This window comes from Cavia porcellus, unplaced genomic scaffold, assembly GCF_034190915.1.
Source record: "Cavia porcellus strain 051 isolate PalLab524CR breed Dunkin Hartley unplaced genomic scaffold, mCavPor4.1 scaffold_31, whole genome shotgun sequence".
NCBI lineage: Eukaryota > Metazoa > Chordata > Mammalia > Rodentia > Caviidae > Cavia > Cavia porcellus.
This window is the reverse complement of record NW_026947514.1, coordinates 13,712,028-13,736,978: the sequence shown is the minus strand read 5'-3', so window position 1 is coordinate 13,736,978 and position 24,951 is coordinate 13,712,028. Positions and strand designations below refer to the sequence as shown.

Sequence of the window (24,951 nt, the reverse complement as noted above, 5' to 3'; positions counted from 1 at the left end):
TTCCAGGCAGTCAAGAAGGGGTCTAAGACAGAGGAACCAGGAAGGTGAAGAGCAGATGTTATGGTTTAGATTCAAAGCGTCCCCAACAATATCACTTTCAGGGTTGGGTACTCATCAGAAGAGAAGGGTCACTAGGGTGTGACCTTGGAAGGGCATATCATCATCTCCGCCTCCTCCTTTCTGTTTCGTGGCTGTCATGCAGTGAACAGCTTTCCTCCACCATGCTATTCTGCCATCCTTTTTCTGCCTTGGAGCCGCTGAAACTCTGAGCCAAAAACTAAACCTCTTCCCCCATAAATTATGGGTGTAGGGTATTTTGCCCCAGTGATGGGAAAGTGATTAATTTAGCAGTTCTGACACTTCTCAGACACTGCACTGGATGAAAGACCAACATCCACATACGAATCAAGTGACTGCAGAATGAGGATGTATGTAAGGCCCAGGTAGATGCACTACAGAAAGAAGACAAGTGCTAAGTAAGCTCAGGTTGGCAAAGAGGAGGTCCAAGTACTAGAGCCTATTTAATAACTATGGCCCTGCAACAGAAGTCAGAACAGGGGAATGGGGGGAAAAGGCTTGGATGGAGGTGTGGGGTCTAAACGAAGATAAGATGGGAAGGGGGAAAGGGTGTCAGCATTTCTGGGGCATGTTGGCAGAGAGGAGGAACAGCAGTGGAAGATGCAGACCACATGGCACAAAGGAAAAGAATGACGAGGAACAACACGGGAGTACAATATGCATGCCCAGTCATGGATAACTAGTTCTGAAACTGTAAAACTCTAAGTTGCAAGCAAAGGTTATTAGTGCTAGTATCTGCCTTCAACTCCTCGGTGAGCCTGCGCTGACCCATGAGCCATCGCTAGGTTGGCTCACTAGACAAAGCAGAGGGAAAAGCAGAACTAAGAGGCATCTCACTACATCTACACAGGATTTCATTATTACTTTGCCTTGATTTTCTCTAGCAGCGAGATTTAAGCAAGGAGAGGACCAGAGCATCGAATGTGGACAAGGTGGAACTTACAAAACAATGCTGACCTCACCATCACTGATTCAAAGGGGCTTCTAAGCGAATCAAAGTACAAGCCCGCTCTACAAAGAAAAAAATACGTATTTTAGCAACTTTGCCCCAGCTAAAAGTATAATAGAACTTCATCAATCAATTTCACATTGCTTTGCCTTTATAATTTATTTGGCAAATATTTTAGAATTATGATGTAATTTCCCAGACGAGATGCATAGCACATGCAATCATATCAAAGCATAGGAACTGGAATGCCTGGCACCATTTCATGAGATAAAATACTGCATCAGCTTCCTTTTGTATATTTTCATTAGCTTCCTTTTGTTTATTTTGCAGATCATCAAATGAAATCTCAAGGATAACAACTGAAACCAAACCAATGCATATGAAGAGGAAAAAGCTACATAATTATGCAACCAGTTTATCAAGAACACTTTTTGACGGCGCTGGGGGTTTAGCTCAGTGGCATAAGCGCCTGCCTTGAAAGCAGGCAGTCGTGAGTTCGATCCCCAGTACCGATAAAAAGGAAAAAGACAAAAAAAAAAAAAAAAAAAAAAAATAGCACTTTTTGGGAAAGGAGAATGTGCCTTGCTTTCTCATGTTTATGCTAGGCTTGCCAGGCTACACAGGCATGATTCCTGCCCTCAGGACATTTGTACTGTTAAGAGAAGTAGGAAAGGAATTTTAGAGTGCTTAAGAGAGCAAGCTGAAAAGTCAAGCTGACTTTTCAGCCTGAATCTTGGTTCCACTGTTAACCATCTGTTGGCCTTATAGCCTTTGACTTCTGCAAATTTTTTCCTCACCTGTAAAATGGGAGGAGATAAAGCCTAACCCACGAGGCTCTTGTGAGAGTTCATTTGCACAGGGCCTGGTCCATAATAAATACTGAACAAATAGTAACTGCCAGTCGTGGCAGTGTTGCCATCATTTTAAAAAATTTTATTAGTGTATGTTTGCAGTACTTAATGAATACATTGTCCTTGGGGAGCTGGTTCATGTATTTAACACCTTTTAATTTTATGTTCCCTACCCTGTCTCCTCCCTCCCTCATCTCTTGGTTCCCTTCCCATTTTCAAAAGATCTATGTTCCTGTTTCCTATTATGTGGCTTTTACCTTCCTGATTATCTTACTTATACTTTGGGTTTCTCATGTAAGAGGAACCATGTGATACTTAACCCTGTATGTACAGTTTATTCCACTTAAAATTACGGTCTCAAGTTGCATCCATTTTCCTACAAACTTACATGACTCACATATATCCCTTGTGGCACAGTGGTGCTCCACTGTGTACAAACGCCACATTTTCTTTATCCATTCACCTCCTGATTGACACATAGGCTGCTTCCAAGATTTAGCTACTATGAGCTTTGCTGCTATAAACATGGGTATGTATGTATCCCTATAATATGGTGCCTCTGACTCTTACAGGAAGATACCTAGAAGAGGAATAGCTGAGTCAAACAGAACTAGTTTTAGTTTTTTTTGAGGATTCTCCATAGTGATTTTCATGGTGGCTGTATTAGTCTATATTTCCACCAACAATGTAGAAGGGTTCCTTTTTCCCCCTATACTCTTGCTAGCATTTGTTATTATTTGATTGCTTGATGATAGCCATTCTTTCTGAGATCAGATAGAATCTCAAGGTTATTTTGATATGCATATCTCTAATGGCCAGAAATAATGAATTCGTTTTCATGTGCTTATTGATCATCTGTACTTCTTCTGAGAATTATCTATTCATTTTAATTGCCCATTTTTTGATTGAGTCTTTATCTGGGAGCAGGTCTAACTTTTTTTGAGTTCTTTGAAAATTCTGGATATGAGTTCTCTATCAAAAGAAGAGCTAGCAACTTTTTTCCATTCTGTAGGATGTCTCTTTACTCTATTACCTGTTTCCTTTGCTATATAGAAGTTTTTCAATTGGATATAACCCCATTTGTTGATTCTTGGTACTATTTCTTGTGCAACTGTAGATCTGTTCAAAAAGTCCCTATCCATGTCTACATCTGTAGAACTTTACCCATTTTATCTTCCAACATATTAAGTATTTTTGATATTTAGGTCTTTGACCTATTTTTATGTCAGAAAGAGATATGGGTCTAGATTCAATTTTCTGCATGTGGATAGCCAGTTTTCCCATCTCCATTTGTTAAAGAGACTGCCCTTCCTCCAAGATACGTTTCTGGTCCCTTTGTCAAATATCAGCGCCATATTGGAGAAAAACTGAAAGCTTTTCCTTTAAAATCAGGAACAAAACAAGGATGCCCATTATCACCACTCCTGTTCAATACTCAAAACGTTCACCAGAGAAGTCAGACAACAGAAAGAAAGAAAAGAGATACATACAGGAAAAGAAGAAGTCTGACTAGTCTTATTTGCAAGTGACATGATCTTTTACATATAATGCCCCCCAAAATGTCCAACAGCAGACTCCTAGAACTAATTAACAAATTCAGCAAGGTAAGATGATACAAAAATAAAATCAGTAGCATTCTTGTACACCAAGTGTTATTACCACTGACTGTGTTAATTCAGCAAGTGCTACAGCAGTTCTAAGAAATTGGAAAGAGATTTTGCACTCTGGAACAGTAACAGAAGGCGACTAAGAAAAGTGTCCGATGAAGAAATGGATGCCTTTTAGACATGCGGATGAGGAGGTGAGAGCAGAGAGAACACTGAACCTGGAATAAGCGAAAACACCAGAGGAGCAAGGAGACAGGATTGGTATACGGCAAGTAGACCAGGACGGTGGGGTAGAATGCTTGAATGCTTGATCTGGGAAGTACCAAGGGACAAATGAGAAAGGCACACCAGTTCTGTCTGTGGGACCTTATATGTCAGGCTAAGGAATCTAAATGTTCTATGGTAGGCAGGCAGGAACATTAAAATGTAATGATAATTTACTTTCTTTTTTTTTTTTTTCTTTTTTCCAGTACCGGGGATCGAACTCACGACCGCCTGCTTGCAAGGCAGATGCTTATGCCGCTGAGCTAAATTCCCAGCCCCGATAATTTACTTTCATTATTGTAAATTTGAGGAGGAGGATAGACTAGTGATTTTTCAAACTTCAATGTGCATGGGATCATATTAAAGTAAACGCATCTGACTGAGTACCTTTGGAGTGGGGCTAAGATTAGGCCAATAAGATCCTTGACAATGCCAATGCCACTTGTCTCTGGAGACTCTTTACATGACAAGGATGTAACTTACCCTGAAGGAGGGGCAGGGCTGGGTAGGTGCTAGCTAGACAGATGGCTATTCTTCCCATAGCAAACTCCTAAGTTGGTACATCACAGGTAACATTGTAGCACTGAAAATTTTGGTCCTGGTTTTAGTTCATCTATGAGGAGGATAAATACTGTAATGCAGTTCTTAATTCTGAGCCTGTTTCTCCATGACATTCTAAAAGGATGTTGATTTAAATATCTCAAAAGATACGAAGTTCTTTTTTAATAAATACAAATTTCTCTTATTTTATAAACACAACATGCAATATTCTTAAAATTTCTACCCAGAAATTTGCTACCTACTACAAAGGAAAAATACAAGAAAATGATTCCTTTTCCTATAAAGGAAAATGGCATGAATACATTCATGATGTGTAGCTATTAATAACATCAAGGATGACTGAAAGGGTTAGCAACATTTGGTCATAGAAAGAAATCATGGCAGCAGTTTTCTTTGTGACAGATGAATTAAAAGAAAAATAGCTTCATGCTATTACAGCAAGAACAGCATATACAACCACGTATGTAGATGAGGAATTGGATACAGTGACCATAACACTTGTTATAGTGACATCTCAAAAACTAAACCTAGAGTTGGATGGCTGTCAAACCCCATAATTTCCTCTTGAGAACAGTTTTTGTCACAATGACAGACCACATCTGTATTCATGCTGCGGTGGCTTCTGAATAATATCTGTGGTACACAGGAAAAATAAGGGAATCTGCCATGCCGCTCTCCATGATAAATAGCCCCACCAGAAAATTCTGGAGCTAGATGAAGCCGGCCAGATACGCAGCCCAGCAGCCTCACTTCAGAGATGAGGACTGCATCAGAGAGGTCTGCCGAATGCTGGAAAGGCAGCTCAGTGGTAAGGCTGTGACAAGGACTCCAGTCAGGAGCTGAATCCCAGCCAGGAGCTTAACTGGACTCCATCCACGACCTTTCCATGGCACCAGCGATGATGGGAGAGTAAAGCAACAAAAACACCACCAACATAATAAAATGCCTGTTCTCAATGTAACCTATTCATTTTATTCAAAAGGCAGCCAAATGTAGCACAAAACTGTACTATGAGCTGTGGGGAGCACGATGATGAATACTCTCTGTGCCACTCATGTTAAGTCTGCCTTCTAATACTGGAAATAATACCAGGTTTACAAATAACTAAGTAAAAACATGAAGAGGGAGCTGAGTGTAGTGGCGCACACCTGTGATCCCAGCACTTGAGTGGCTGAAGCAGGACCGTCATGAGTTCAAGGCCAGCTTAGGCTACATAGTGAATTCAAGGCCTGCCTAGACTACCTAGTGAGACCCTGTCTCAAAAACCATACGGAAGAAAGATATTTATGACAGACTTGGGATTAAAGCAAAAATTAATTTCCTCTACCTTCTCCAAATTCCTTTACCTTTCTCTACCTTTCCTTAACCTTGGAACTCAAGTAGGTAGGGTGTAGGTGGGGCCTGCTTTCAAAATAAGAATTCACTTAAACACTGCTCTTTAAAAAATGAGTAGAATGTACATTGGGGTGAGGTTTTGTTGCTGTTGTTTTTTTCTGGGTGAGTTTAGCATAAGAAGACTAGACAATCTGGGCATCCTCCTTGAGACCATAACATTAAGTGAAATAAATCAGACACACAAATTTAAATATTTCATGGTTTCTCTTATATGACAAGCTCAAAATATAAATAAATTAACGAGGAAAATAAAAGATGATAATAGGAAACAGGGAGGCAGCTCTTTCTCATATGGGAAGCGGACCAAGAGATGACAGGAACAGGAAGGAGAAGCACAGAAAAGGACATAAAAAACTTAAAAGATGTGCTACGTGCATACATCGATTCCTCACACTGAACGCAATCATTATGTACTGCAAACATGTACTAATAAAACTAAAAACAATTCTGGGCATCCTAAATGCAAAAGAGAGTAAGCATTCCTTTCTGTCTAATAACATCCTTGATTACAAGGCCTGTTAGCCTAGCTGAAAAAACCAAACTAATATGCTTCCCTTGAAAATCCATGTGAGGAAAGTCATCTTTCCTCTCTCTTCTCTATCTCTTTCCTGGCCCAGTTTCTAAGCTTTCATGCCTACGTCACCAGTTCTAAGGTTTACGCTGATAAAAGGTCTATTTGTTCTCAAGTACAAGGAAAACAATTTTTTGTTTGTGGGGCAAAATCCATCATCAACCTTGTGAAAAACTGCCATCTTATTCAACTGACTAGCAAATAATTATATAGCTGGATTCACATTTTAAAATTTTTAATTGATACAAATAATTATACACATGTATGGGGTTACGTGGTATTTCAGTACATGTATATACTGTATACACAATGTGTAATGACCAGAACAGAGTAGTCAGCATATCTAACACTTCAAACCTTTATATTTTTAAAACTGGATTTTACTGGTATAGTTTTGTTCAACACACTTCATGTGACAGTCTCTCAAAGTCCTTGGAGAAAAAATTTTCAGGTCAACTTGAAAAGCCACAGACACTCATACTTCTCATTCTGTAGCAGATCCAAGAAGAAAGTCAAAAAAGGGAATCTCTGACCACAAAATCTTGAAACAAAAATAAGTACATAAATAGAAAATAAAGCATTACCCCTGCTGAAACACATAAAAATTCATGAAATGAAAGAAAAGTAGAAGCTCAAGAAGTCTATTTGTTGGGCCTTGACATTCACATAGCAGCTACAACTCATGACTGCAATCTTGGTGTGGCTGCCCAGAGTGAGACGTGATATTAAGTTTCTTAAGATTTTCCTATTGTAGGCAAATGTAAACAGATACTCACAAATTAACAACCATATTAACCAAACTAGGTGCTCATTATACTGAGATCTTACTGAAATCACATGACAATGCTTACACTCATTCTGATGCTCAAAATAATGACTGAGAAACTTTATTTTATCAAAATTACTTAAGGAAATGATAGGTAACACATTGGCTGCTTGCAGAAAGGAATTATGGAAATAAATAACACAGGAATAGGGTAGGGGGGTTAGCTCAGCAGCGAGGCTCCTGCCTGGCAAGTGCGAGGTCCTGATTTCAATTCTCAGTTAAAAAAAAAAGAAAGAAAGAAAAAAGAACATAGCACTAACACTTCAGAAGAAATGTAAATGGTTTTAAAAAGTAAATGATATGCTAAGTCACTTTCCTTAAGGCCCTTTGACACTGTGAGAGTCCCCCACTCAATGGGGGCAATGGAAGTGCCAGTTAGTTCACCGTACCCTCATTCGTGACAACCCTTTTGTCTATAATGCCAATCCTGAGGCATACGTATTTCGTCCACTGAGAGGATACCCTTCACTCCCTTATGAAATTTCATTTCTAAACCAGTAGCCCCCACTAACTCTCTGATACTGATATTATTCAACAAGTCACATTTATTTTCAACCGATTTTTATACCCCAAGGAGAGTTAGATGTCCTATATTCTTTGATTTTACTCCATGTAACATAAAGAAGTAGATAAAAACACATGGGGATGTAATTTTAAATGCCTGTGTGGGGGACTGAAGAGCACTCTGGTGCCTCAGCATTTCCACTGCATGTCAGTCTGTTACAATCTGCCTGTACACTCAGAATCCTGGGCGCTGGGTTGGGGTACGGGCCTTCTCCACATCTGCATTTCATTTCATGGCTGCAAAGCACGAGAAGCTTCCCAGAGATGTTTGCCAGGTGACAGGTGGTAGGAATGTACAAACATCAATGCTTAAAACAAGATGGAGAGGGGCCCTAGGTGTAGAGAAGCAAACATACCCATCCAGAAAAAACGCCAGCCAGAAACACACAGGGCGCTGATGGAAAGCAAAGCCAGAGAAGAACATTAAGCCAGCTCTCTGTTGACAGCTGAGGCTAAACCATGAACCTAAAATCCCCCAAAATAAAGCAGAAAGAGGCTATCGAGATTAATTCATGACAATCATATGTAGAAAGAGAAAATGGAAAATGAAGCCACAGGAGTCTATAAAACTCCTGACTGCATTTAAAAGTACTCTTTCCTAGTTTATAAGAAATAAATTAAACCAAGAAAAAAACTGCAAGTGAGAATTTACTGTCACTGGGTGTTTGGTATGACAATGGACCTACAATTATTTATTAACTACAATGCATAAGGCAACATGCCAAGGACTGTGGAGATAAATTCAAATATTCAAAGAGCTTGTAGTATTTTATAGATATAATCATAAAAACTGCATTTCTGTTTATCAAGTTAACTGACTGGAACAATCTCCAACAATAAAATATCTTCAAACTGCAGAGAAAGAAGACAAGACTTTAAATAGAGGCAAAAAGATTTTATTGAGCAGAACCTTAAAAGACAGTTCAAATTTGATAAGTGTGGAGTAAGAAAGTCGCTGCCAGGCAAGAGAAACAGAATGAAAAAGAAATGCACATCACAAAATCAAAGGCACCAATACTCTGCCAAGAGAATCACAGGAATTTGGGACTAATGAAAGATGAGCCTGGAAAGGGACCAGACGTTGGAAAAGGGGCCAGATGTCGGACAGCCAGGTGAAAAGAGTTTCAACTGTACCCATCAGAGTTGCTGAAGACCTTTAAACATCTTCTTAAAAAGGCACCACTATGAAGTTTTCAACAAGTTCTCCTGGTGTTAAAGAGAAAAGATGTTTCTTGCTAGAAATGGCTTATTATCTGACATTATTCTATAGTACAAGCAGTACTATTCAGCTCTTCCATCTCTTGTACTTCTGCCATTTTTAGTAGGGAGGGGAAAGACATTCGGAAAAGAATTTACTAAGGATTTCAGACTAATAATGAAACACCACCTTTGATACAGCCTGAGCTACTTTAGTACCCAAATGTACAATCATGGCTCCCAGTTCTAAGAAGAAAGCAGAGTTAAAATTTCAAACACTGAAAAGTCTCAAACTTTGAAGTCCAAATATTAAACATCCTATGATATTTTAGAGATAAAGTTATGCCAAGTTTTGGTTTTCTCATGAGAAATTCAAGAAAGTAATTTTAGCCAGGTGTGGTGGCACACTCCTGTAATCCCAGCATGGGAGAGGCTGAGGCAGGAGGATCATTGTAAATTCGAGACCAGCGGGGCTAAAAAGTGAGGTCAAGGCCAGCTTGAACTGCATAGTGAGACCCTGTCTCAGAAAGACAACAAAAGGGTTGCTGAAACAGTCATGTTTTGACCTCTATTGTTATATTGTTATGTCCTGTTTTATCTCAATCTCTCCCTTATTCGTTAAAAAAATTATTTAGTTATTTTTTATGTTTTTTTTAATTAAGGGGAAAAATTAAAAAATTAGCAGGATATATAATAGTAACTTTTTTTGATTTCCTATTAACTTGTTTTGAAGTCCTGTAATACTCCCACGATCTTGTTTTAACTGATTAGACTCTGTTCCATTCTGTATGATAGTATCAAGTTTGAGGGCATAGGCAACTACTTTGAAGGCAATAAGATTCACTAAGATGCCCATTCTGGTTTGACTACTGTCTCCTTTGGAAGTCCTGTAATGTTTACAATGCTTAAGTTTTATTGGTCTTGTTCTCTACTGTTTTGTTCAACTTTATAATATCTAATGAGATAGACAATTCTTTTTAAGGAAACAAGAGACATTGTTGATAACCATTGTTGATAACCTTGTACTCTGTTTTACATCATGTGCTATGTCTATCCTTGGTTTTGACTGACAGCTTTGTTTTGCCATATTTGACTTTATTCTCTCCCCCCCAAAAAAGTAATAAGAACTAAGGAGTAATAAAACCCAAAATGTGTAAATTTTGTTGTAAAAAAGAGAGGGAAAAAAAGAGCTCTAAAGGATACAACAGCAAGTGTGTTTAGAGGTGTTAAATAGCTGACCATATTAATGTTTTTGGTTGGATCACTGAACACAACTGTTTGCAGTCTCACTGTTTGAATGTCCACTTTGTATGCTTTGATACTGTGATTTGAGCAACTATCTCTAAGATGATAATATGTAATCTATTAACTGGTGATTTCTTACTGTTTTTTTTTTTTTTTGTAGTTCTGTATTACTTGTACCCTTACACTGCTTTGTTTTGTTTTTTCTTTTTCCTTTTAAATAAAATTTAAAAAAAAAGACAACAAAAGAAAAAAAAGTAACTTATGCCTCACATTCTTTCTTCAAGAGAAAACTCACTTTCATTGGTTCATATTAGAAAAGTTATAATTAGCATGCCCTAAATAATCACCCATTAAAATAAAATCTCAAAAATCATTGTTTCCCCTAATACAGCAAACACTTTTACAATACAAGATTTGAAAGTAAATATAGAATGGCTTATAGGAGACACTATAAATTAACCAGATACACCAAAATGATATAAAAAAAAAGGCTGGAAATATTAGAATGTACAGCTTAAGAAAGAAGTTTAAGAGAAAAATTAAACCAAAATATGGGGGGAAAGGCAACTTGGACATAGCACAAAGAAGAACTGGTACCACACAAAATATAATAAAAGGTATGGTAAGCAAAGCAAGCAATTAAAAAGTAGAAACTAAGAAAAAGGGACTTCCACTGTAAGTATAAAACAGTGTTTCATAGAAAAAGAAGCCTGGCATGATGGCACACACCTGAAATCCCAACAGTATGGGAGGCTGAGGCAAGACAGGCACGAGTTTGAGCCCAGCCTGAGCAACTCAATGACTTAGTGAGACCCTGAGTCAAAAAAATACACACTGACAAGTACTTCTGCAAGAGACTGCTGTTAATCTCTAGCAAGTTATTCGGAAAGAACCAGGTACTCACTGCATTGACTGCATTGGAGATTTATCTCTCCCATCATTTGAATCCAGAGGACTCTGGTCTACCTGAAATCTCCCTGTCTGGTTACCCTCTTATGCAGCTCCTCAGACAAGTTTTCCTCTGGTAAGTGTGAGAATGGGTAATGAACTCTGTTCATGCTTGTCAAATCAGCCCCAAGCTTCCCTGGCTTCTCAGAAACTGAGTCTAGCCTGAGAAACATTATGAAATTTTGCATTACTGATGGCCTCAATGGCTCATGGTTTTTCTTGTTCTTCAAAACTCTTTGCACCACTGAAACAAGCGTGTGTGTATTAGTTAGATATCTTTATTTCTTTGTTACTCAAAGAAGAAATATTTTTCCCTCCTTTTTGAGTTCAGAACTTCATTTAACACTTTTTTTTCATTGTTTATCTGGTTTCTGGATTATGGTTTGAATATGACTTAACAAAATAATTGAGGGCATACTGACTCTTAACTAAAACGCCTTGCTTTGATTAACACTGCAGTGGTCTCCAAAATGTTTTAAACATAAAACGCTAGTAAACAGTACAAGAGTGAGGCACACCCAACCCACGATATGAATATTGTGTAGTTACAGATTATACATACATGTGCTGCTATACTCATATGTACATTATAAAAATTTACAGATTTCTAAACAATGATATTTATTAATGACAAGTGATTTTTGGCTGTCACCAGAATTCATTGGTAATACTTAACAAGAATAACATACTGTAATATAGCTCTATTTCTCAACATCTTGGCTTGCTCTGTTGTGATTGAGCAATACAAAGTTCAATTTGCTTTGGTTTTAATGGCTCACATAGACACTTCATCAAATTATGTGATCTAAATGAGAAAAGGCAATTATGGCCCTGATAACCTCAATTTTTAATTCCATCTTTTGATAATAAAAAAGGTTAGGGGTTTTGGATTTTAATTTTATTATTTTTCTTATTATTACTATCATATTATTGCTAATTGAAATTCAGTTAATATATGCTCATCTTTCTGATATCAAGTCCTTGTTTTTGGAAACCTACTAAAGCTATTGAATTTTTATACTTTTAAAAACTGTGGTCTAAATCCATGGAAACTTTGTAAGGTACTTCAGCAAGATTAGGACATTCCATTTCCAAATTAATTAACATGAAGATGCTTAGAGTTTCACTAGGCAACACTCACCATTTTTAATATAAAATCACACTTCCAAGCATCTATTTTTAAAAATCCTTTCCTTGAAGCACAGGTTTCTTTTGGAAGCAGTCACTTCCTAGCTCATTTCTTAAAACACTGCTTCTACCTTGAAGGGCTATATTTAAAAGTATATTTTTCAAAAAAATCTCTACAAGGTAGCATCTACAAAAACGATTTATTACATGAAGGCCAGCAAATCTGGGCAACTTGTGTTTCCGCAAAAGAAAACGGAGTAACAATTTTTAGTTCCTCGTGGGAAAAACAACTTCTGTGTGGCAGAAATATATTGATATTCATTACCAATCTCATCACAAAGTATATAAAAAGATGTCTACTTTAAAAAAAAAAACTTGCTTTTACAAAATCAACTAGGTAATCTTTTCTTGTATGGTAGCACACTGTATGCCTCTGGCATTAATTTCTTTGCTCTTCTTCAAGCTCAGTAGCTTGCTTGTGAGTGATGCAGCAAACGCATTCCATATATTCACTGTTGGTGATAACACATGCAAATGCTTATTCAAATAACCTGCTTGCTAATTTCCATTGCAAAGAGATAGCTTCTGGTCAGATTTCACTAAATTACTTTCGTCCCAAATGACACTATCTGTCAGACACCCCTAAACCCATTCTCTCTCTTCTCACTCAGAACCTTTATTAGTGAGTACGTCAATGCCCAAAGCAAAGCCTACAGTTCCCTATCTCCCCTACCCTGTCCCTTCCAGAGACCCTGTATGCTAGGGTCAGTCACTGGGACTTAAGCAGGAATAATCTGTAGCTTGAAAAGGAAGGGTAGATCTTGTCTCCTTTCCTCCTATCAAGCTGGAATTCAGATTTGATGACTGTACCTTAAGCAGCCACGCTGAAGCAAGAAGCCAGGAGTTAAGGAAACCAGAGCAACAATATATAGGGTAGCTGGTTCCTTCCGGGTGCGTAGGCGGGTGTGTAGGCATTAGCCAGCTCTGTGTTGCTATGTTTATGTGAGAAAGAAATATATTTTTTGAGCCTTCAGTATCTTTGACTTTCTGGCTCTCACTGGTGTGCTGAACCCTAATTAAGATCTAATGGCAGTAAGTGGAGAGCTCATACAAGTGTCACAGAAGAGACAGCACAGCCATTTTTCTCACAACTGCATGTGTTCACACTGTTAATATTACCTTCAGCCTGTGGTTTCTTAAAGAGAAGCTACTTGTCCATTTTCTCCAGATTAGTCCTTAAGAACTACATACTACAAACTTCATCGGGTATGTGGGCAACACCCGAGCCAACAGCCTCTTATGAAGCAAGTGAGCAACCACACACTATTGGGCACTTCCACCTTTTCTCCCCAGACGACTTAAGAACCATGAATAACCTGAGTCTAACAAACCCAGACCATGGGAGAACACTCATATCCACACTGAATACGAAGAAAGCTTCACTTTTGGCTGATTTGTAAGCAAACGAAGTTCTGCTTCTTCCATGGTACTGCCAAGAAGTGTTTTTAGATATCTTCCTGGTGTGCGACTTTGCACTGACCTCAGCAGCCACAGTCAAGAGCGTGGCAGGAATATGGAAAAGTGCAGATTTCTCTCCCAGATCATGGCACTATTCTGCGAGATGGAAATGTCCACAAGTGAAAAATTGGCACAAGAGGGAGTGCTCTGTGAAAGCAAATGGTAAATCAGAGGGTGGACGTACAGAAAAAGCATGGCGCCTTACCTGAATACCTCAAGAACAGTCCTTCCTGGTAATCTGGGAGCCACCTGCTTGAATGCTTTTTTGAAATCTTCCAAAGTTAAGTAGCCACGATCTATTTGAAAATGAAAAATAAAACTTTGTTTTCTTCTGAAAACCCCATGAACTATTATTTTAGCTGCAAGATCATATAAAACTTTATTGTACTGTTTTAAGAGAAAAGCAGTAGTCTACAGTTGCTTTTACATATAAGGTAGTCTGATATTGTCTTATCGGAGGAACTTGGCCTTGTATGAGTCTCCCATTCAGTGCAGTCCCAGATCATCCTGGAAGTCACTGCCAGCCCTGCCATCTTGCTGATTCTCTAAGTTCCGGGGAAAAGGCTGCACACAGACATGACTGCGATACAGTATTAAACTGCAAGTCTTTGTAAACTGCCAAAATATTTCAGTCTTCAATATTCAGCTTTTTTCTTGCTTGGTATTAAACTATGTTATTTAGGAGAGAAATAACAGTAGCAGTGAAGATACTGAACCTAGAATCCCAAACCTTTTCAACTTGCATGGGATCTGTGGGGTTGGCAGCCTGCAGCAACCCTTCTCCATGACATCTAGTGTAGAAAAAGAACTCTTCCAAACATGTAGGGGTCAGAGGAGGAGACGAATGAGAAGGCTGCTGATTTCCACGGGTGGCCTGTGGCCTATGTCCTTTCACTGTCTGCATTATGGTACAGGTACAATATGGAAGTACAAAAGTACAGCATGTAAGTAAGCATAGTTGTATAACTGTAAATATTTCATCCACAGTATATGACAAGAATTTAAGATCATAAATGGAGGAAAAGAGCACACCAACACTTAACACAGCAAAATAACATTGCGTATTTTACTTAATACGTTCCCAGTCATAATTCCTTAGCAATTTTTGAATATCAGAACAGTTTAAACACACTTACAGTGCACATCAAAAGCTGTGAAAATGTGTCTTATCTCATTCCGATATAGTTGAGCTTCCTTCTTTTTCCTTACAATATTTAAAAATTCCCCGAGTACTATGCCTATGAAAAAAACAAAGATGACTATCTTCCTCTTTAAGAAAAAAATAAAACAAACATAAACAGTGATAAATATCAATAATAATCCAATTTTATCTTAATTTCAGTAAATCAGATTTACTCTTAAATAAAATCAAAATGACATTTTACTATGTTCTAAAGGAACCAAACCCTCGCAATCGATAGTGGAAACAACAGGTACCCTTAGGTTTCATTTAGCTTTTTTAAGGGAAAAAGGAATGGTGACCTTAAAACAAGTTTGACACGCTTCCCTCTAACAGATCTAAAAGAGACACAAGACTACTTATTAAACAGCTCTCATAATTTTTCTTTCCTTATGCTTCTTTGATCCCTTTTTTCCTAGCCAGATGTCATTTTGGCTGGTTTTTCCCTACTGGGAGATGGGGTCAGAGAAGTAGTTTCTCAAAAGTCAATACCCATTGCACATCACAGATAAAGGTGGAGAGAATGTTCCACAAACAATAGAGCTGGCACCATCCCCAGCCCTGGATACACCCCTCAATGTGTTCAGCAGCCTCGGGCTCAGCTTCCTATGACTTTTGTAATAAAAGAGCCCAGCATGATGATATGAGATTGGATACTGTGCTTACAGTGTCTATTAAAATGAATTCTAATGTGATCTTTGCAGTAGGTTTAAGGAGCCAAGCCAAGAATTTAAATGTTTCAGTGAACGGAGCCCTAAATATGTGAAAAAGAGTAGTCATTTTTAAAATGCAGGCTTTCCATTAAAAGTTCTCATTGTTTTAAAAATAGATCCAAATCATACAATGATCACATGCAACATCTTCCTTTGAAAGAGAGAACTAATATTTAGCTGTATTCCTTTCCTAAAATAGTCCCAATAGCTTGAAAAAAATGTTGAAAGAATGTTCTTAATTTCCCATGTCTTCCTTAACCTATAAAAAAGAAAGAAAAGAAAAAAGAAATCAATCTAGGGCCAGGCATGCAGCTCAGGGGCATTAGCTCCTTTTCAGCAAGCACAAAGTACTGAGTTTGATTCCTGGAAAAAACAAAACACAAAACAAACAAACAAAAAACATCACCTAGCTTTATGTATTTATTAAGTGATTCTTCTACAACTTTTTTCTAACCTGCTGTGTGCTAGGCACTATTAAGTTCCGGAATTAGGGAGACAGACCAGACATGACCCCAGTTCCAAGGGAAATGCTGAGCTAAGATGGCGAGTCACTATGCAGGTTCTAAGGCAAATGCTGCACGTGATTACAAACTGTGGCATCTGCAATAAGGGAGAAATGGGAGGCTGTAACAGTCCTGAGAATCCTCTTACAGCAGAGACTCTAGCAAAGGAGCAAGCACTTAGAGGAGGCGATACTTAAGCTAAGACTCAAATCATGAAATGATACCAACTGGCTACAGGATGGGAAGAGGAGCCATCCAGGCGGTGGAGACAGTCTGTGCCAAGACCATGGGGTGAGGAAATGGGAAAATGAAAAGAGGCCAGGTGGCTAAAATGGGCGGGGGGGGGGGGGGAGCGAGAGAGACAGACAGACAGACAGACCAGACATAGACACGCAGAGACAGACAGAAAAGAGTGGTGAGGCAGGCAGTGCCAGAACGCCCAGGCCTTAGTGGGCCACAGTAAATAATTTCTTTTATTTATATTCCAAGAGAAAGTCAATATAAAGTTTGCAGTGAAAAACGGTAAGATCTGATTTAGCTTTTGGAAAGATCTTTCAGGCTACTGTCTTGAAAAAGGATTGGGTAGAAAAAGCAACACACGTAAAAAGGGAGACCGGTTAGGGGCCTCCTGGCGCGAGCTGGAGCTGCTTGGGTACCGGCAGTGGCATGAGTGGAGGACAAGGCATCCGGATACGCTTGAGAAAGGAAATGGCCCGAGGTGAGGAGGCACTGCACGAGGCAGGTAAGAGGATGCCGGGAACAACCCACCTATTCTGGATCCGAGGGTCATTTAAGGACATGAGAAAGATGAGGGGAGAACAGGATTAGAAACAGAGTCATGATTTGGGTATGTTAAGTGGTCAGTGTTTTAGAGACAACTAAGAGTGTCTCTAAAGTGCAAAATATTCTAAAGTGTCATGCCACTGTCCCTAAAGTGGCAGTGCAAAGTACTTCACTTTAGAGATGAGTGGCTCCTCCACACTTCCTCTGGCCTAGGGCTTAAGTTCTACCCCTGTTCTTGACATGGATGGACAGACAGAATATGAAGACAGAGGCACCTGGAGGGATCCAGCCACCTTTCCATGGGGACAAGGGAAATTTGAGGAACATGAGGTCCCTCCATCTTCTCAGAGCTTTCTCTGAACAAAGCCTTCCTCTTTTTCACCATGCCTCCTTTGTCTGTTTGGAAGTGCTGAGCAAAAGAACCTAAGCACAGGGACCTGAGCAACGTGTAACAAGAGGAAAAAGTCAAGGAGGTAACTGATTTTCCCTCTGGTCAAGGAAGCATATCTTCTTGCAGCTATCACAGCATCAGACTCATTCCCTGGTTTCTATAAGGACTGTTTCAAGACCCCCGAGGATACTGAAATCTAGGAAACTTAAAGTCCCTCATGAAAAAATGGTACAATATTTGCATATAACCTACACACATCCTCCTATGTACTTCAAATCATCTAATTACTTGTAATACTTAATACAATATAAGCACTATACAAATAGTTGTTACATTGTATCATTTAGGAATAATGATAAAAGTCTGCACATCTTCAGTACAGGGTCAGTTGGCTAAAATGTGGTATCTGCAACTGTAGAGCTGACTGTGTTGGATGGAGTTAGCATGTGTAGCTTTTTGTTTGTTTGTTTGTATTGTGGTTGCTAAGGATAGCAACTACATCTAATCCCATCTAATCACCGTTGTAACTAGAGAACATATTTTTAAATGCTGAAGTTAAAACTGAAGTGTAGCTCGCATACTCCCATAACTTTAGTTTCATGAACTCCAAAAGGTAATCAATTAAACAGAAGATAGAGCTGTTGTAATGTTTCTACAGTTTATTCACTGATCACTGCGCATTCTACGAGACTCATCACCATTTTATTCCCACCTGCCTCTCCAGTCCCTCTAGCTAACTTCCGGATGCTTCTCCAAAACAGCAGATTATCAGTTCCTGCATGTCTAAACACACTGTCTGGAAAGCAGCTTTTTCTTTATTTCTTCTAGTGAGTTTTCACATCTCCTTCCAGATGCAACTCACTCAGATTACCTGCTCTTTGAAGACTTCTCTGATTTCTGTGAGTCCCTTTGCTATGACGAAAGTCTAGCACTCACAATACTATGGTCAAATGGATGAAGATCTATGGTAATTATCCAGCCACATGTTTGCCTGAGATATGCCGAGGGAAAACAGTGTACATTATTCAGACTTTCATCCCAGTGCTTAGCATGAGACCTGGCATGTAGCAATCATTAGTTACATGTTTGCCAATAAGTAATATGTAATAAATAAATTAGATTAGGAAGGTATTATTTCTAGTTTTCAGCAAAAAGTATTAAATGTACATTTTAAATAATCTTATAATTCTAAAAACTAATGCCAAAATGTAGGTCACTTTTTCTTCATATAGCCAGCAAAATAAACCCATTTTAGAAACTCCCATTTCTTAGTATATTATGACCTAGTAAAAAGGAAACAAAATGCTGAAGGAAATGCATGCATAATATTTGTCTTTAGTTATCACTGCATCTGACTTAGAAAAAGGATTAGAAGGAAATCATAGTTATATGGTCTCGAGTGATTCACAAGAAAAAAAAAAGCAAATAACTGATGGTATCATTTATATTACATATTCAGATAATGCACCAGTTTGGAGCTATAAAGTATGCAAGTCTTTATTCCATAGTCTCGTGAGATAAAAAGCTAACATTCTTCAGTTATCAGAGGAGAAAACATACAGATAATTAAATTGCATGTTTATTATCACTTAAAAAGAGAAACAAGACTGGAAACTTTGCTCAGTGCACAAGGACCTGCCTGGCAAGCACAAGGTCATGAGTTTGATCCCTGATACAAAAAAAAAAAGAAAAAGAAAAAGAAAACAAGAAAAGAGAGAGAGAAAAACAATCTAATAACACAAATAGCTCTATATGTGTGATTAAGTTCTTTCATATGATTCTCCCACAGTCACATACTTTATTTTTCCAAGTCAACACACTACAGTTCAAGGGCACCCAGGACATATTAAACTATGTAATCATTCTCTCTCCCTTATGCTTTCATGTCATCTTCCCAAACACATCAAAGGTGAGCCTTTTCTAAAAAGATCGAGTTTTCATTCAGCTAGGTTCTCCTATTGTAATAATATGGTCACTTCCCAAAGCTAATACTTAATAATTTACTATTCCTTAAGCTTTGTAGTGCAAAGACCTTAATGTGAGTCTTACGTATCTTGCTGCTTTTTAAATGGCCTAAAATTAGAATTCCTACTACTAGCTCCACCTGCTGTCACAATATTCAAATCAAAGAATTACCACTTCACAAAGTGAGTAATTCTATTTAATAATTCTATTAACATCAGATTTCATACCCAATGAAAAATACATTATCTGTGTCTGCCCTGGAGTGAAAGACTATATTCAGGAAATTCTAATTTCAAATACAGTGTTGAGTGTTCTATGCATACTGTTCCACTAATAATAATTACCTAAACATGCTTTACTATACTTATAAATTAGGATCACAATAACATCACAAAACACACAATCTCTGTGTTTACCTCCATTTATTAATATGACTGTAGACAATGTGTGAAAATTGTGTGTGTACTTGGATTCTATCAGCAGTGTACAGACTTCTTCCCTGTTAGGAAAGGTTCTTCTCTATAAAATAGGCCAGTACAGAGCACAGAGGAAATGAAGGCAGAGCTACTCAGTTTGGTGCAGTGGAGCTCCCCACACTTCTCTGACCAGCAGTGTCCCTGGGAATGTCCTGATAGGACTCGCAATTGAGGATCATGGTTTAAAGACCCCAAGGAGTTTGTCAGGTTGTTTTGTTTTGTTTTGTTTGCTGTGACAAGTACTTCAAATGGACATTTAAAAGAAGAAAAGGATTACAGTTCATGGTGACAGAGGTTTCAGTCAATGGTCACTTGACCCAATCACTTTGGTCCTATAGTGGCTGGTACATCACAATGGGAATGTGTGATAGAGGAAACTGCTCACCTCATGCTGGTGCTCACCTCCAGGAAGTAAAAAAGAGAGGAAGAGACAGGTACCCTAAAACACCTTCAAAAGCACACATCGATGACCTAACTTCCTTCTACCAGACCCTACCTCCTAAAGCTTCAATAATCTCCCAAAAGTGGACCAAGCAATTAGCATACTGATTTGGGAGTCAGTTAAGGTGCAAAGCCCAACAAGCATCTATATTCTTTATAAATCCTTCTTGACTCTGTGTCTATATTTTCCAGACAACTGGAAAATAACATACTTCCATTTTATAAACGATACTTAGAAAAATGGACTCATTTCATACTCTAAATGAATATATGTGAATATATACATTTGCTTTCCAAACTACTTTATATATGTGATATAGATATGCTATATAGAAAGACAGACTGGAAATATTATTCTTTTTGTACTTTTCTGTTTTTAAGCTATTTCCTAGTAGGGTAATCACCACATCATCTTTCACCACAGGGGAGTAGACATTCAAAAAGTCCAATAAAACTACATAAATTTCTCCTTGAAAGTTCCATTATGTATATTTTTTTTGTATGGTTCACACTTCTAACTTCAGGGTCAGCACACACTGAGATATCCTCCTGAAATGAAGTAGTGTAGTGTCTGCCAATACAGGGAGCTCAAATTAGAAACTGCAATAAACCTGCGTAGAGTGAAGGAGAAAACAATAAAAGCACCAGGTTATGTAGACTGTAAGCTTGGGGCTGGATTTAGCAGAAAGGGGAGGGCTCCTGTTCATTCTGTCACATATTAATCTTCCCAGAGATCAAAAATGCCTAACATTGAAGACTTAAAAGGATGAAGTGACCTTTTTAAAAGTATAATGCAAGCCTTCTGTGGTCTGAGAAATAAAACTCAGATTAGGGCTGCTGGAGGCCATGATAGGGGGAAGAAAGGGTAAAATGTGTTTGCATAAAAAGACTCTAAGGACAGAAGGTGAATGCGACATCAACAATGAGGAGCTGTCACAGCAAGATGGTTAAGTAAATTCAGAGGACTAATATTTTCTTCCAGCTGCCTGAAGAAAAGTATGGGAATAAAGAGAAAAGAATCTACCTTAATGGAAGAAATCAAGTTTTACTATATCATTGGGAGGAAAATGAGTAAAAACAGGTTACAGCAGAATAGAGAAATCTGAACCAATAAAACCCTATTTCTATCAAACATGGACAGGAATCATTACCTTTTTTATTACATACATCTCCTGCTCGTAAAATTCAAAGTTCCTCGGTGTTAACAATGCAAAGTCCTAATACATTATTCTGGAAGTTAAAGCCTCATACTTCTTCCTCAGAAAACTGGTCCTTAACCGCATTCCTAATTCTCACTTCCCTCAGGCCAGCATACCTGGATGTGATGGTTAATCTTGACTGTCAACTTGACTGGATTGATAGATACCTAGCTTAATAAAGCAGACTTTGAGTGTGCCCGGGTGAGTCACAGGAGCACGACTTTGAAGACTATATCCAGTCCTGTTTCTTCCTCTCTGGCTCTTCCTTGTTCAATCCACTTCCTGGTTGCCAGGAGGTTTGCAGCCTTCCTCTGACACACCATCTCACAATGTTTCTCCTAGAAGTGAGCTGACCATCGACTAAAACCACTGGCACTATAAGCCAAAATAAAGCCTTCCACCCTTAAATTGTGTATGTCCAATACTTTGTTCCAGTAATAAAAAGCTTACTAATACACAGTCTTAATACAATCAGTATGCAATTAAGTGCTATACTCTGCTGGCGCAGGACAGGCAACAATATTCCAAGGGAGTCCTGCATGCAAGATGCTCTATGAACAGCATAATAGCTGCCATTCACAGGTTTGGATACGCAAATCTGAGAGGGGAAGTTAGAGGTTGGGGGGCTCCATAAAGACATGGATAAGATCTGGTATGAAGAGATTTTGGCCAGCAAGGGAGGATATTATGAGTCTATGAGAGAAATCCCACAAGTATGGTGTGGAGAAAAAGCCCTTACAAAAAAACAGCCTGCCAGCTTATCCACTTCTAGCTGCAGACAGTGATAATACCTCTGGAAATTCTCCAATATATTCAATGTTTCCAACTCTGTTGAAACAAGGTCTTGCTATGTTGCCCAGGCCAATATTGAACTTAAGATCCTCCCAAACAGATGGGATGACAGGCATGCCCCACTGTGTCTAGCATCATCCAGTGCTTTATATGAGCAGAATACACACGGTTGTCAGAATCAGTGATGACTTCTGCCCAGCAGAGCAGAGAAGTCCACAAGAGTTGGAGAGTGTAGCTGGCATCTCTCTGCATTCATTTATCGTGTTCTTGTAGCTTCCTCACTTTTCCAAACCTCACCCATCCCCAACATCAGGCTTTGGGTCCACGTGTTTAGGAAGAGAACATTGCTCTTCTCTGAACTCCGAGGGCTCGTTGCCTGTAGTATTCGTATGCCATCTGGCCATAAAAGAAGTGACAGTACTTCTCCCTCCCCTATCACATGACATGTCTTTAAAAATTGTACTTTGATTAGTGTCTGTATCTCCTAATACTTTTCTATTCCTCCAAAAGAATAGAACTAAATTATCCATTTAGTACTCTAAAGAAGAATTAAATGAATAAATATATGGGTGACTATTTGTGGACAGTACCACAGACTGGTCCTACAATTATAATTTCAAGATACAGTAACCTTAATTTTTATGTAGTTTCCTTATGATAGAAAAGAACTACAAATTTGAAAACCTCACTCCTGCTATACCTTGGCTTTTGTTCTGAAGGTGGGTCAAGAAAAAGAATCCCAAGACATATACTACTACAAGTGGTTTAAAATAGAACCTAAGGGGCTAGGGATATAGCTTAGCAGCACAGCACCTGCCTGGCAAGCATGAGGTCATGAGTTCAATCCCTGATTCAAAAAAAAAAAAAAAAAAAAAACCTGAGACACTACAAAATGGAAAATTAAACTTAGGAAAATATGTTCAATAGTAAATGAACAAGTCAGACAAGACAGTAGTAGATAAAAGCATAAAAGTCAACTGACCATTAACCTAATCATCCACAAATTATTTCACAATTGAGTTTATACTGCACAGCTTGACTGAGTCAAACAGTCTATAATTACCATTATATAACTCAATTGCTTTGATTTTTCCATCATTTAAAGTTGAAGGTTAAAGTAAGTTCCTAGAAAGCTTCTTTTTGTCAGGATGAAAGTAATAATATATGTGCATTCTTCCAAAGGGGCAATAAGGTATTTCATGCAATATGGAGGTATTTCATGCAATTTTTTTCTTTGATATATTTTATATAGATTCAGGGTAATAATTGTCATGGTTTATGTCAGTGACACCCAAGCCTCATGAATTATGTACTGGACCAAATCTAGCATTTGTGATTTGTTTGTTGCCTAGCACTCGGATTGGTGGTGAGTGCTACATCCACTTAGGAGTGGAGCCAGGATACCATGCAAACTTTTGGTGGGAAGAAGGTGTGTGTCTCTCTCTTGCCAGTTTCCGCCTTGCAGTTTTGCAGCTGCCATGCACTGCAGCCCTGCCACGCTACCCTGCCTTAGAGTCGACTAAGTATGGACTGAAACTTCCAAGAACTGTAAGAAATAAACCTTTTCTTCCTTAACTTCGAGAATCAGCAATTTGTCTCAGTGATGAGTAAAAAGTAACTAAGACAATAACCAAGACACTTGCATGAGGCATCAGTGGCACAATGCTTACCAGTAGCTTTTAGCATTCTGTAAGCAAGAGTCCCATAAAGTCTTATCTGTTCAAACACATATAAAATGCCCTGCATTGTATTCCACAATAAGCCAGATCATCAGAGATCTGCACACTTGGAGCATATGGTCTGTGCCTTTTACAGAGTCACCTCAATGAATTCTGGTATTAAATGCAAGCCTCACCAAAGAAACCCTTAGAAACCACCTTATAAACTTTTACATTTACTAAACCATTTCTGGACATCAACATCCATCCATCAGTCTCTTCCCTATGAGGAAGAGACTGGAATTGTTCCAGGGCAGAAAGGCTACACCTTTCTAGGAAAAGAATTTCTATTGTATGGACACTGACCACTATATTTGTTTTCCTGTATTCAGTTTGGATGCTACATAAATAGGAACTAAATCAGACTAGCATGTTTTCCTTTTAGTTGTGAGATAGAGGCTCATTATGTTACCCAAACTAGCCTCAAATTCACCCTCCTCTTGCCCCAGTCTCCTAAGTAGCTAGGATTATAGGTGTGAGCCACCACACCTACCTACAGAATCTAATTTGAAATCCTCCCCACTTTAACTCATTGGCTAAATCCTTAAGGGGATAAACACGGGTTTCAACTCCATCATTACAAGTATGATCCACAGCACTATTAGATCAAGGGAAGCTTACAAAAGTAAAGCTGAAGTCAGACTGCTTTGGCCTACTGCTTCTACCTATGTGTCACCCTGGGAAAATTAACCTCTCTGAGCTTTGGGATACTTTTTAACTTATCAAATGGAGATAATTATCAGATCTCAGAGTTGTATTAAATATAATATCCACTGCATAGTGCTCATCACAGATATGTACATGGTAATTGTTGAGGAGATGACAGCTATAATTATTATCTATAATAACAAATGCTGTATTACATGTGAAAGTATTTTATAAATAGAGCCATACAAATGCCAGGCATATATTATTTTATTAGTATTCTTTATTATTTTATTATTCTTCTCTACAGCCAGATTTCTTATTTTGAAAAGGGGATAAACCCGAGTGTGGTGGTCCACACCTATGCCAGAACTCAGAAGGCTAAGCAGGCAGATCACTGTGAGTTCAAGGCCAGCAAAGGCCACAAAATTAGTTCAGCCTGA

The 24,951-nt window shown here is 38.5% G+C and overlaps 1 protein-coding gene across 3 annotated transcripts in view; it reads right to left on the bottom strand.

The window, feature by feature from the left end:
• Efcab11 (EF-hand calcium binding domain 11) overlaps positions 1-24,951 on the bottom strand; it is a 170,111-nt gene that overhangs the window by 127,634 nt on the left and 17,526 nt on the right. For 2 of the 3 annotated variants that reach the window (XM_063241211.1, XM_003472470.5), the window contains exons 4-5: positions 14,839-14,940; positions 13,908-13,998 (exon numbers count right to left, since the gene is read on the bottom strand). In XM_063241211.1, coding sequence (XP_063097281.1) covers positions 13,908-13,998; positions 14,839-14,940 — 193 coding nt within the window. The remainder of the gene's footprint in view (positions 1-13,907; positions 13,999-14,838; positions 14,941-24,951) is intronic. The other variant, XM_063241212.1, reaches the window with a different exon arrangement.